The sequence below is a fragment of the Bombus affinis genome, chromosome 5 (assembly GCF_024516045.1).
Source record: "Bombus affinis isolate iyBomAffi1 chromosome 5, iyBomAffi1.2, whole genome shotgun sequence".
Classification (NCBI taxonomy): domain Eukaryota; kingdom Metazoa; phylum Arthropoda; class Insecta; order Hymenoptera; family Apidae; genus Bombus; species Bombus affinis.
This window is the reverse complement of record NC_066348.1, coordinates 883,769-897,273: the sequence shown is the minus strand read 5'-3', so window position 1 is coordinate 897,273 and position 13,505 is coordinate 883,769. Positions and strand designations below refer to the sequence as shown.

The 13,505-nt window shown below is 32.0% G+C and overlaps 3 protein-coding genes across 7 annotated transcripts in view; 2 read left to right on the top strand and 1 right to left on the bottom strand.

Annotated features, from left to right (window-relative positions):
• Positions 1-7,048, top strand: part of LOC126916222 (cerebellar degeneration-related protein 2-like) — a 51,942-nt gene extending 44,894 nt beyond the window's left edge. For all 4 annotated transcript variants that reach the window (XM_050721752.1, XM_050721751.1, XM_050721753.1 and 1 more), the window contains exons 2-7: positions 1,054-1,166; positions 1,251-1,399; positions 1,697-1,880; positions 2,294-2,589; positions 2,915-3,068; positions 5,365-7,048. In XM_050721752.1, coding sequence (XP_050577709.1) covers positions 1,054-1,166; positions 1,251-1,399; positions 1,697-1,880; positions 2,294-2,589; positions 2,915-3,068; positions 5,365-6,609 — 2,141 coding nt within the window. In that variant the 3' untranslated portion in view covers positions 6,610-7,048. The remainder of the gene's footprint in view (positions 1-1,053; positions 1,167-1,250; positions 1,400-1,696; positions 1,881-2,293; positions 2,590-2,914; positions 3,069-5,364) is intronic.
• A 404-nt stretch (positions 7,049-7,452) lies between these two features.
• On the bottom strand, positions 7,453-10,236 carry LOC126916228 (polymerase delta-interacting protein 3-like). 2 transcript variants are annotated; one of them, XM_050721778.1, is made up of 7 exons: positions 10,074-10,236; positions 9,064-9,497; positions 8,772-8,995; positions 8,632-8,687; positions 8,275-8,494; positions 7,993-8,201; positions 7,453-7,854 (listed from the first exon to the last, which is right to left on the bottom strand). In XM_050721778.1, exons 1-7 carry the CDS (start codon positions 10,148-10,150, stop codon positions 7,776-7,778), a joined length of 1,299 nt encoding a protein of 432 aa, XP_050577735.1. In that variant the 5' UTR covers positions 10,151-10,236; the 3' UTR covers positions 7,453-7,775. The 2 variants fall into 2 exon arrangements, with proteins under 2 accessions (XP_050577735.1, XP_050577736.1); XM_050721779.1 differs by having other exon boundaries at positions 9,079-9,497.
• LOC126916241 (sodium/potassium-transporting ATPase subunit beta-1-like) lies at positions 10,214-12,942 on the top strand. Its single transcript, XM_050721803.1, has 7 exons — positions 10,214-10,766; positions 11,032-11,217; positions 11,442-11,558; positions 11,675-11,847; positions 12,000-12,095; positions 12,268-12,433; positions 12,496-12,942. The coding sequence occupies exons 1-7, from the start codon at positions 10,631-10,633 to the stop codon at positions 12,630-12,632; spliced, it is 1,011 nt and encodes a 336-aa protein (XP_050577760.1). The 5' UTR covers positions 10,214-10,630; the 3' UTR covers positions 12,633-12,942.
• Positions 12,943-13,505: the final 563 nt, after the last annotated feature.

The following is a 13,505-nucleotide window of genomic DNA, read 5'->3' as shown; positions in this document are numbered from 1 at the left end:
GACATTAATGACAGTTGAGGATGGGAAGGAAAAAACGGTAGTTGGCTCGTTTCCTCGCCACGAAGGTCCTTAGCCCTAGCTGGAACGCCGTTTGTTCCTTGCCTTTAGGCTCGCTGGAGGTCGTCAGTTTTAGATCGAGGAAATGCAACGAAGCAGAACACTCGCCGTCAAAAGTTCAACTGTACGGAACATCCACGGCGTTATCCTTTCGATTTACAATCGTTTCGAATCATTCGAAACTCCAGGCTCGATCTTTTGTCACGCGATCGTTTTGTCATCGTTAACAAGCGAGAGGAGCTCGGTCGGAGCTTAATTACAGATTGGATCGCTATTACGATCGACCCTATTGCAATTAATTATATACACGTAAATTAACGACGAACCGACGCGACGTTTGCGCATGATACTTTTATTATTATTATCATCAGGCACAGGAGCTTTGCCACAGATAAAATCAAGAAATTCAATGTCTCAGGCGTAACTGTTATTTATATCAGCAACGCTTGTCGTTTTTTATCGTACTATATTATACCATAAGATATTATACACGTAATAATCGTGATGTGTGATCACCGATCGCTATTGGCGGGAAACCTTTCAAGGACAAAGAAATTAATTGCTTATTCCATTTATACTTTTATAAATTTCCAAATGAATTGATATAGTGGAGTATACTGGTAGATTAAGAGAAGAAACGTTTGTCTTTTTAATGATCGTTGGGAATATTACATGGAATGTGTGTAAAATCATGTTTAATGGATATGGGAGAAATTTTCCAGATATTCGCTGTATAACGATTCGTTGTATTTGAACGCGCGTTAATGTACGTATAAATTCGTATAATCTCAGATATGAAAAGAGTGTGCATTTTTTTTCTTTTTTTACTAAATTTCTCGTACCGTTCAAATATGATTATCCGTAAAGTATAATTGGAAAAGCGAATTTTTTTAATCCTTAAATATCCTACACATGCATAAAAATCTGTTATCTATACATAATATAAAAGTTTTACGTGAAATTTCCGAGAAATCTCTAATTGGGAATTTATTTCAGACTTGCAATTGGCTGCAGAACTCGGCAAAACACTTTTAGAACGGAACAAGGAATTAGAAAACATTATCAAAACACACCAGTCCACCGTTGAGGAACAAGCACAAGAAATAGAGGTAACTTTTCAATAGTTACAACGTTGTCGAGAATTTATGCTAATCGCTAGGGCCATTTATTTACATTGAAATATGCTTCTCTAGTATATGAAAAAACAAACAGCTGCTTTGAGGGAGGTAAACGACTCACGATTGAAAATTTATGAGCAACTCGAAGTCAGCATCCAGGATTTGGAACGTGCAAATCACCGTCTCGTGATTGAGAACACAAGTGACAAAAAGCTAATCAAAAGGTATGAAAATTTACTGTTACTCAATTTCCTTTCATTTACTTACTTTTAGAGAAAAGTTTCCGTTTAAAAATATTCAACTAATTAATCGACTAACGTTAGAACTATCGAATTATCAAATATTATTAGAATGACATGTTTTTAACAAAATAGTTAATTATAATTATTTAATTAAAACAATATGTGTACGATTATTGATAGATTTAAATTATCAATATCAGAAACAAGAAATACGTATGCGACGTGTAACTTGGTTGAATGTTATGTAATTAATAAACGCTTCTCGTAATTTGTTAACAGCCAGTGTTTAACAATCGAGAACTTGGAAGCTCGGTGCGAGGAATTCCAGAAGAAAATCGACGAGATAAACGAGCAACATGAAAGTATACTTCGACAACAGACTGCGAGTCAATCGACGAACACCGCACAAACACAGACCTTTGTATGGAAAGCACCGGCTATGCAAGGTGGCAGCATACAACAGGTTATTAATATTCATAGAATTCGTTTTGCACGATCTCAGATAAGTTCTATAATTATCGGTTATTTTGTATTTGATACTAAGCTGTAAACGGTAAAATTTCAATTTACCGGTGAAATTTCTATCCTGTTTGACTAAACGTTTCGGCATTCAGTTAGCAAAAAATTGTATTGGCAAAACTTTTGTTGTTATTTACAGAAGAATTATAAGCCTCTTTGAAAACAATGCGATAGATAAATTTCAATAATCTAGGTACAGTTACTTATAGTTTGCGATAAATTACCAAGGATAGTATATATTATTAAGTATATATTATAGTATAGAACTATTATTATAGATACTATTGTAGGTACTAGAATCGACATAAACGAGCGCAGTAGGTATTTATCAAATTGAAACGTGGAAATATTTTTCAGAGCGCTGCCTCACGTGGCCAAAGACCTTTCCAAGAAGCTAGCATTGACTCGAACGTTCGGCAATTTCATACAACAGTTTCGACAAATGACGAAGAAGTTACCGAATTGCTGAGGCAGGTGCAGGAAGCGCGAAGTCAAAGAACAAGGGAGCAAAAGAAAGTCGCTGAGCTCGAACAACAATTAACTACTGTATTGCAGGAAAATACTACATTAGAAGAACAGTTGAACGTTTTGCGGGGTAAAGCACAAGACGTAAAAAATCTTCAAGAAGAAATAAACACGCTGGAAGAAGTTAGGTGGGTGTTATAGAAAACTTTTTCGATTGAAATTTTCTAAAGTTTCCAAATGATAGAACGTAAAAGATTCTTTGTAAAATATTTTCGGTATTAATAAATCTTTCACATTATTTTTTCCCCTATGTAAGACATCTTATATTCAAAAGCATTTGAATATTTTAACACGTTCCTTATTTTCTTAACCATTTAACGTACACAACTATGACATACGCGATCATAAATTATTTTTAGTTTAGCCGATTACTCTATCTATTAATTTTTTTACGGATTCAGGGAAAAATCATTGGTAGGATTTCCGTAATGAAAAATTGTCATCCTTTTGCAGACGAGGCCAACTATGTGGACGATGTTTACGCGGAATGGAATCTAAAACACACGACGAACTCTCTATAATGTTGAACCAGGAAGAATACGATGACATTAGCATGACTGAATCATTCATAAATGACACTCAACGTGACACCGTATCTGTTACTCAGGTACCTTCATGTTCATTTGTGCAATGTTTGCTGTATCAGACAATGTGTGTGCATGAAATGTTTTCTGTTTTTTGCTCTCTGACTTTGCTTCAATTACGTTGTTCTACTCCTTCCTAAGCAATATTTATTTCGTACATTTTGTACGTCCCGCAAAATAATATCCCGACGATATGATTTTAGATGGATGGTATGTTTTATAATTTATGCCGTATTTTATAGGAAATTTTGGTCCATGCCAATACTTCTGTTTTTCACTATATATCTAGTAAAAGCTTCTTAGTTACGCGAGTAGATTCAAAAGTAATTTAATTTTATTTGCTTTAGGAGACACTTCCAACAAAGATTAAGAAATCCAAGGCAAATAAAGAGAATAAAGAATTTCGTATGCTGTTGTGGACAACTTTCGCGTGTATATGGAAAACACCGTCGTTAATTTTTGTTTTCTTTCATACGATATGGTACATAAAAAACGAGTGTGTTATGCCATTGTTATTGAAACCGTTCCGAATACCAATTTTCATTTTAAGAAAAGTGTTGCCATCAAAAAGTAGTAATTAGCTGCTTTAAACTATAGAAAGCGCGTAGAGACAACAGTAAATAATTGAAAGCTAAACAGACTCGATGCAATGAGTATTTTACATGTTAGATAACATGTTATCGAAAGACAATTATTTGCCATCTACTTGACAAAAGTTACGTATCAAAGTTAAATTTAACTTAAAGCTTCATCAATTTTTTGATTACAAACATATCGTACTACTAACTATAATCGAAAATGCCATTAGCTTTGATTAAATTCCGATATTTAATTCAAAACTTTAATGAAATTTTTCATTCAACTAAAATTAAAGTCAGAGTATAATATTTATCCTTATACCGGTGACTACTGTAATTAAGCAACTTTTACTTTTATTTTTTAGTTGTTTGTAGTTTTCTGTAGTTTCTAGATTGTAGATGTTTGCGGCTTGTGATTAGGCTGTTCCTAATTTTGTACCATTATTTAAAAAATTTTGGGACGAAATTGATAGGTACAGAAAAATGTTTAAGTTTGGAGTTAGATAACAAAGTTATTAGACTTCAATAAGGCTGATTGAAAATGGTGTAGGTAAAGAGCATGATGATGACAATTATAACTGAGCACTTACATTACTACGAATCTAACTATAACGAATTTAATATCGTAAGTTAGCAAGGATCGTATCAAAGCATGGCTCTAGGATGATTACTCGTATATTTTGATGATTGAAAAATGTCACGTATCAATGAAAAAGTTTTCGCACGTGAAAAATATTAATAGATGAGGAAACTAGTTAGTATCCCCGGAATAGGTAGATATTACACATATCTTTAAAAAGAAAAGAGGAGAAAGAGTTTAATTTCCAAAGAATAAAAAGACTGTGTTAAATTAACGAATTAGCGAATAAGTTATTTCCATGTGCAATTAGTTATCGTGTGAAATTCGAATAGGTCGGATTTGGTGATGTTGCTTATTATTTATTTATTTATTTTTTTTTTTTTACAGTTAAGTTTGCTTCGCCGCATTTACTTTCTGAAGTTGTTAATTCAACTTTGAGCATGAACCAATTTGTTAGCATATCTAGTCGACTTGTTATTTGTTAAAATTGCATTGTACAATGTAAGTGCCAGATTTATATGATATTGAATAAAACATATTTTTACAACAAATATCGTTGTTTTTATTTAACATCCTATAAATCTGGCGTTTCCTGTACCTTTCATCCAAGAATCCTTGCATCTTTAAATGATGTAGATGTTTTTTCTTTAATGTAATACAACCACGTTTATATGAAACTATCGGGGGGCAAATTGGTTCATACAAGTTGTACATAGGTCGTTCATATAATAAGATTTCTCCTCACTACCTATGATTTTTCGTTCGATTAATAAGAGTTTATATTCATATAAGAAGTTTTCGCATTTCCTCTTAAAAACATAATAATGTCGGAAAGGATGCCCCTATTCACATCTTATTATGCCAGTTAAAGTTCTTAATTAGGCACTACTACAATTCCATTGATATAAACGAACTTCCACTATATTTTCTTCATGCTGATGAATCGTTACATCATCAATTTTTCCTACAAGCTAATAAAAAACCATTATTTTAATTTATTATATATCAAAATCAAGCTTTAGTTGAAGGAACAAAATTATCGTTACCCACTACGTATTTTGTTACGTCTGATATTTTTCATAATTTTACTTTGCATTAATCTTGAAGATTTATGACACTGCCACGAAATCCCTATGTATAAAACGACTATTTTGCTTCCAGGATACGAACGAAGAACACGAAGGACAAAGCGACTTGAAGAATCCCTACAGAGTGCTAGTAGAAAAATATCAAGCTTTGTTAGAAGTTCAAAGACGCTCGGCTCTACGACGAAAGGACAGCGTGCCAACGCCTATGTCGTTGCAAGAAGAACTAGAGATGTCGGGCGAATTTAACAGCTTTCATGCTCCGACGTTGGAAACAGAAATTCAACAAGAGCCGACGAAACCTGCCAGTGGAAACGCTACACGTGCCAAAACTGAAATATGCGGTAAGAAGATACTCTCGGCTACACCCACAGACTTCTCCGAAGCCGAGACTTCGTCTTCTGGATTCTCGGACGAGACGAGCAATAAAGCGACGCAAACGGAAGGAAGGCCCGGCTCCTTCCTTTGTTCTATCGCGGACGGAGAAGATTGCAAGTTCAGTATTTATGACGATAACAGCCCGTTCGAGAGTAGATTTAGGAAAACACCGGAATACAGGCAATTATTCAGCGAAATATTCAGCGTCCTTAAACGAGCGGCGGAGGCCAAAGACGAAGGAGAAAAATTACCATTGCTGGATGATTCTACGAGTACGACAGCTTCTCAACAGCAATCCCCGATTCTACTCCAAGAGGACGTTCCAAGCGAGACTACGGACGATAATCAGAGCGTCACTTCATCCATGTTCTCCTCCGCCGTATCTGAACCGCCTTACAGAGTACACCTGCCTGTCTCATCGAACGGGGTTAAAGAACAACAAAATACCGAGACAACTACAATTGCGCAGGCAAAAATTAGAAACGATATTATTCGAGACACGGATCGCACGGTTTATATAGCGCTTAATTATAAAAAGAAAGCCTCAAAGAAAAATGCTAATAGAAAATTGTCGTATAACGAGAGACCAACGACGCCTGATGTGGTTCCGACGACAAACCCTAAGTCCATGCCGCCAAAGTCGAACAGCGGTGGAAAGAAAAAGTTCAGACCTTTCACAATCGCCAATCAAAATGGTAGTCTCGTCTGTAATGGATACAGTTATGCGAATAAAACGAAAGAATCACCCAATTCCGGAAAACATTCAAATAACGTGTACATACAGAACAACAATGATCAACAGAACAGTAGTTTCGAGTACAGAGACTATAAACCGAGCACTGCGTCTGAAGAAGTCGCCAGATTAAAACGTTTAGAAATGTCTTACGCAGAAGTTCTTCGATTGCCAAATAGGTCTAAAATGAGTAATAGTCGTAGAAGTTAAAATATTCATATACGCGATACCTTTAAATGAAGAAGAAACTTTTATGCGTAAGATATAGTCAAATGAGATTAAGTTCCAAATTTTTTAAGTATTTAATGTCAAATAAATACTTAGAACATGATTTAAATTATTTCCGAAATAATTATTCAGTATTGATAATCAGTGCTACCTTGTGAATATCTAAGAGAAGCGATTGTGAGTAACGTCTGTACTAGATACTAAAACTATTTGACATTAATTTTTTATTGTATTTTGTATCTTAATTGTATATGTTTTTTCATGTGAATGTGTGTGGGTAACCAAGGTACATAACTTTAATATATTCAATAATATCTGAAAGAGATTTATGAGTAAGATAAATCGAGTCGTGCCTCGCGAGTTCGTTTTTCTTTAGAAATTGTAGTTGTAACCAGGAATAAAATTATTTATGTGCCATTTACTATGCCGAATTATAATTGTCAATGATTCCAAATACTTGCTCCAACTTCCTCCCATAACTTGATATCTATTTCCAAGAGAACTCACAGTAGTCCATTTCATTAATAGCATGTACAGAGTATTAGCTTCTATATTTGATAGCTATAAATTACAACAATATTGTGATCATCTTATTATACCAAGTAAATAAAACCTTCATCATAGTCAGCATATTCTATCGCAATAACATCTAATTCCTTTCTCTACAGCATCCTGTAAATAGTCTTGCTATTCTTTTATTTACCATTATGTTACGTTATAAAATACTCTGAACGACGAGTATATACTTTTTGCACTTTAATTCCAATCTAATCCGAACATTTTTCTTCAATTTTCGAGATCTCATTGACAACGTAATACGAAGTATTAAAAATTCCTAAATGCTTGTTGTTTTATTTGACTATATTAAATGTACAATAAGCATTCTTGTGTCTGTCCTTTATAACAACATTTAATTCATTTGCTATTGAGCTAATTTCGTTCAATTGTAATATAGATTAAAAATAGGATACATGAAATTTTATAAATACAATTTCCAGTTAGAACTTCTTTCTCCAAATGTGTGTTCTCAGTACACATCATTTAATCTCTTGATTCCTTTTCTATTTCCTTCTCTTTTAAAAATATTTAGAATAAAAACTTTTACCATTATATATGGCATTTTATGATTAAAATTGAAATATATTTGATTAAGAATCATCGAACAATGCACGGTGTACTGCTCCTAAACTTGGTTGTACATAACTTGAACTAACACTTCTTCTGGATCTATAAAAGTACATAAAAAATGGAAATATTTATTCGTTACTCAAACTTCGTAGTCATAACAAAATATGACAAAGCCTCTCACTTAATCTTCTTTTCCCATAATAGTATTTCGTCATAATAACAAAATATTATACTTACTCTGTAAGAGACCTAACGGCTGGTCCAGTTGGATTATTTTTTGGTCGTGGATTTACAAGGAGACACTTCATAGGGTGTCCATCTAATTGTCTATTATGATAAGTTTCAACAGCTTTAGTAGCATCCTTTAATGTTTTATAAATTACTTCTGCTGTACCTGGTCGTACTAATCTGGATACTAATAATTCTCCTACATCCTCAAATAATTCCTGTAATATACGAATATTTCTTCTTTAGTTGAGCTAGAATAAAATACGCTTAATGCTCCTGACTTGATTATACCTTGATATCTTCTTGAGTGACATTTGCTTGTAAATTTGATACTACAATCCGATAACCAGTTGATTGTGATGACGAAGTGGAGCTTGTTTTGGATCGAGGTAAAACACCTATATTTCGCGATTTACTCGGAACTGAATCTAGTCTTGATTTTACTCCAATATCTCTATGACTTCTTGAATCATAATACTTTGAATCTGTTGCATCTTCTGCTAATATAGTCCTGTAAAAGTAACAATAAGTCAAATATTATATGTAACAAATTTTATTTAATAAAATAAAATAAAATGAAATTTGTTACATATTTTTTTATTTTATTTGTTACAATAAATTTGAACAAAATCAATAAAAAAAATATACCTTGACTTTGTACCAAAAGTCCAATCTTCCTTATATGAGGGAGAAGCAGGTTTTGTCTGAAATCATTAATTACAAATAATTTTAAAGTCCAAAATTAAAGAACTAACATGACAAACAGCAGTATATGTAACAACAATTACCATTGGAAAACGTGCAATAACTTTATAATCTCTTGCTCTTTCACGTTCTCGATCATCGTCAGGTTTACGAGAAGGTACAATTCTTATTACGTTACTGCTTGTTGGTTTTACCCATGTGTATGAAGATGTAGGTTTAATACTGAAAGCTGGAGGAGGTGGGGGTGGTGTAGGAGCATATTCGTTACTTACTGTTCTTCTTAAAGGTGCTGACTCCATCATATAATCTAAGATACAGAAAGACATTAAATAATCCTGCACATTGATCACTGCAAACCAATTTAAATATGTATACCAATTTTCTTTGTACCATCAATAAAATCCATGTTCATATCTCCCATGTAATGAGTTTCTGCAATTGGATGTGACCTATAACCCACTGCCCTAGTAGATGGTGGCATATAATTATTTGGAATATTTGGTGCTACGGTATGTGGCATAATTGGAGGCACTTTATTAGTTGATAAAGACAGTCTTCCATTACGACCTGTTTTTTGAGATATCCCAGGTATCTGTGCTTTTATTTTCTTAAGCTGTGATGCACGAATCTTATCCAACTTTAATCTGGCATCACTTTGTTTGGCAATTTCTGCAAGTTTATCTCTTGCATCTGTAAGTTTCTCCCGATTCTTTTGTATAATTTTAAATCGTGCATCAGTAATAACTTGTGAACCTCGTCCTCTTAGTGAACCATTAGCACGTGCACCCCTATTAATACCTCTTCGGATACTACATAGAACATGGGAAAGTGACAGTTAACTTTCATGCTCATTATATTTAATTTCTGTAATACATTTCTAAGAATAAATGTTCGCGTAATACAATGTCATACTGAAATACTAATAATCATACAGACTAAGGTTAGATATTAATAAACAAATGTTAATCAGATTACAACACTGTTTCATAGTAAATAGTAATTGCTATGTATGTTATTGAAACGAAATAATAAGAAAATATATATAAATAACGATTATTTACAAGTCTGTAAAAAAATAATACAAATTTTTAATCATTCCTGACAATACTATAGAAAAGCTTCCAACTTAAAATGTATTTTTTCATTAATCACAAATTATGAAATAAATCTGTCGAACCAATAAAATAACAGAAAAATTGATAAAAAAAAAAAGCAATATTATGCATGAAATGAAAAATCTTGAAAATTGTTGCCAGATAATATTTTAAAAACGAAATTTTCTTTTTGATAATTGCAAACTCATTTTTTTAAGGTTATGAAGAAATCGATAATATAGCAGTCACAATAGAGTCAAATTTATTACTGATTTTTTTAAATTGTCTCACCTTCCACCTCTGCTTCTCATTCCTGATGATTTTGATTTTTTAATTATGTCATCTAAACTTAGACCCACATCAGCCATACCGTAACAATCCAACTACCCGAAACTGACGCGAATCATGGAATCGAAGATACATGCGATATCCAACTATGTAGGCCACCTTACAATTTAAGGAGAATTCTCATATAATTACTATGTTTAACTGGTTTAACGTTATTTCTAACGAATTCTAGGAACCCTCCTGTATCATATCGAAAAGAAAATGTTTAAAATATGTACAATGTAAGGAAAGTTTAATTAATGATAAAAATATTACTCATATATATTTCCTTAACACTATTATATATGCAAATTATGGAATTATTTCTAACACATATATATTTGTTCACTGAAATATTTAAATCTGTCTATGTATCGCGCGAAAATGTATCTTTCCTTGAAGTCAGTTCAAAATAAATGCACGAAAGATTGTTAAAAATAACTAACTTCAAAAACTAGAATAACTTTTTCGTCAACTTTCCTCTCATAACTTCAAATTGAAGATATAAATCAGTCCTCGATATGGTAATTTTACATGATGAAGAGTATTATAAAAGTCGAATACCGCAACCCGATTTAGGACCTCTTCGAAACTTTCTGCGGTTTATTTGGGATAATAATCGAAAGGCATTTCTTGACAGAACAGCGAAAGAATGGGGTAATCATAATAATATCATAAATAATTCGAACAAGCATTCTAGTTTTATTTTATGCTATAATTTAGTATTTCTGTTCACATAACTCAGCATAGTTCGGAAAAAATAAAATTTTATGAGATGAACATAGAAATAAATGTGACGACTGATGCATTGTATTAATTTAGTTACATCCGGTTTTTGTACGCTCTGTTATGTTATGATTCATGGAGAATATAGCCTTGTGCGATTAAACGTGTTAACGTAAAACATATATTTGAAATGTAGGTCAACTAGGAATATTTTATTTGTTCTTCTTTGCCGTTTTGGGATCAATATTCGCAATACAAATGAAGATCAGTATAGATTATGTTTCTAAGCTAGATAGACCATATTTTCAATACTCTGGTCAAATTACACAATCTATTTCCGCAAGGAGCGTACGTCTTTCCCGTTCTGCTTTTGGTAGTCCAGGTATCAATAATATTAAAACAAAATAATTTTGCAAAAATTATTTGCAAACATAGAAATCAAATAATTTATTTTTCAATAAATCTTTATCCTGTATAATATTGCAATAATGGATATATTTTATTCTTGTAACTTGATTCGTCACAAGATTATTTACAAGAATAATGTTAAATTAATTAATAATGCACCCAATATGGACGCTCATATTAAGTAAAATCTTTCTAAAGGAATAGTTTTTAAACCAAACAGCATATCAGCTGCATCACCTATTATTGCCGTGAGCAATTTACTTAGCAGCACCAGACCGGACAGATATATACGAGCCTTATCTGATTTTTTACAAGGTATCTTGCGAAATACATGTGTATATATATATATATTATTTTTATTTGTAACATCTCTCACCTTTTACTCATTCTTGTTTATAAGTTCTTATAATTCTTAACATTTTTTATTTTAGAATATCATAAGAATATGTCGAACTATGACTTATATTGTCAAAATAAACATGCAAAGACAAATCATAATAAAAAACCTTGCTTTTTTGATATAAAATCTCTTGGAATTTGTAGCAAGCCTCCATATGGATATACAAAACCGTTCCAACCTTGTGTTCTTATTAAATTTAATAAAGTAATTTTCTCATAAGTATAAACTGCGGATGTTTATATCTGCATTTATAAACAATTTTTAAGTGTGAAAAATGCACACATTCAAATATATGATATATATCATAATTAATATTCAAATTAATATATAATATAATATATATATATATGTTGTAGAGGTTCGATTGGATACCTGAATATTATAATAATTCTTCGAATCTGCCAGATCATATGCCAGATAAATTGAAGAAAGCAGTACGAAAATCTACAAAGGTTTCATTTAGTAAATAAGCTACTATAATTATTACTATTACTATAATTTTATTTCTTTTATTTCTACTTATTATGTTTACGAATACATTCTCTCTTATTAATTATACATATTAATTGTACATATTCTCTCTTATTAAATATAAGCGAAATATTTAAATGCATTTTTTGTAAGCCTTACATTTGGTTATCATGCGATGGAGCAAATAACGTTGATAAAGAACACATCGGAGAGATAGAATACATTCCAAATCCTGCATTTCCAGTTCAATATTTTCCGTTTACCGGACAACCAGGTTATCTCTCCCCTATTGTCGCATTAAAATTTCGAAATTTAACACGTAAGTATGAAGCTTCTATTTCGCAAACTTATGTATTATTATTATTTTTGCAATTACCGCAGGAAATAGACTAGTGACAGTGGAATGTTATTTATGGGCTTACAATATCGAACAATGTCGCCGTTATTCATTAGATTTTCAAATAATGACAGGTAAAACAAGAGAGAAATTTACTATTTCTAATAATTCGTTTGTTTAATGATAAGTTAACTTTTTATTAGGGAATTAAATTCGCTATACAATCATGGAAGGCGATAAGAATTTTTTGCAATTTTTATGGTATAAAAAATCGTACGAAATATTTTAAATAGGTATAAGGATATAAAAGATAAATGCGAAGAAAAAATGTTGCTCGTCGGCAATTCAATTTTTGTCATTTAATTGCAATAATATTCGATCTTATGCGTGGCCATACAGAGAGATTCATTCCAACTAAAACGTGTGAAATCCAATTTACAGTAAAGCGTGATCCACGGTATGTTTTATGTATCTTACGATAAGAAACACGTGAAATAGTTTGACCTTCGCTGCTTCTGATCTGTACGCGATTGCATAATCTAAAATCGAAAAGATAAAATCTAATATCTCGTGATATAATTGGCGCGTATCATTCGAATGAAAACAAGGTACAATACGTATTAATAAATCACTATTTAAGAAATTGCGAATGAAATTGACGGCGACGATTAAAAATATAAGATAGCAATTTGTAGAGTAAGTTTGAATAGTAAATACTCTTTTTACTTCGAACATAGTTACGAAAAAATTATGTTTGTCCTATTAATTTAACAGCTAGTAAGTGATAATAGAAATTACAATTTAAATGTAAATTTTAAAAGCCATCATCTGCTTTATAATAAAATAGCTTATTAATCGATTACACAGAATAGTACGAATTCTTGATAATTTCCATAAATCTAGTACGCATGTATTGCATCGATATAAATGACGTAAAGAAAATACTCGGTGATTTACTTGTGTATTCACTGTATATTAAAATATCAACGATGTTTAAGCGGTATTTTCCGTAAACGAGGACATACTACGATCGTCCTGTTACGAGCGTTATACA

Coding starts and splice junctions, on each gene's coding strand:
- LOC126916228 (XM_050721778.1), bottom strand. CDS start 10,150: ATGGCTGATGTGGGTCTAAGTTTAGATGACATAATTAAAAAATCAAAA. Junction 8,996..9,063: donor TGATGGTACAAAGAAAATTG/GTATACATATTT, acceptor TCTGTATCTTAG/ATTATATGATGGAGTCAGCA. Junction 8,202..8,274: donor TCACTCAAGAAGATATCAAG/GTATAATCAAGT, acceptor CGTATATTACAG/GAATTATTTGAGGATGTAGG.
- LOC126916241 (XM_050721803.1), top strand. CDS start 10,631: ATGGTAATTTTACATGATGAAGAGTATTATAAAAGTCGAATACCGCAA. Junction 11,218..11,441: donor TTCTGCTTTTGGTAGTCCAG/GTATCAATAATA, acceptor ATCTTTCTAAAG/GAATAGTTTTTAAACCAAAC. Junction 12,434..12,495: donor AAAATTTCGAAATTTAACAC/GTAAGTATGAAG, acceptor CAATTACCGCAG/GAAATAGACTAGTGACAGTG.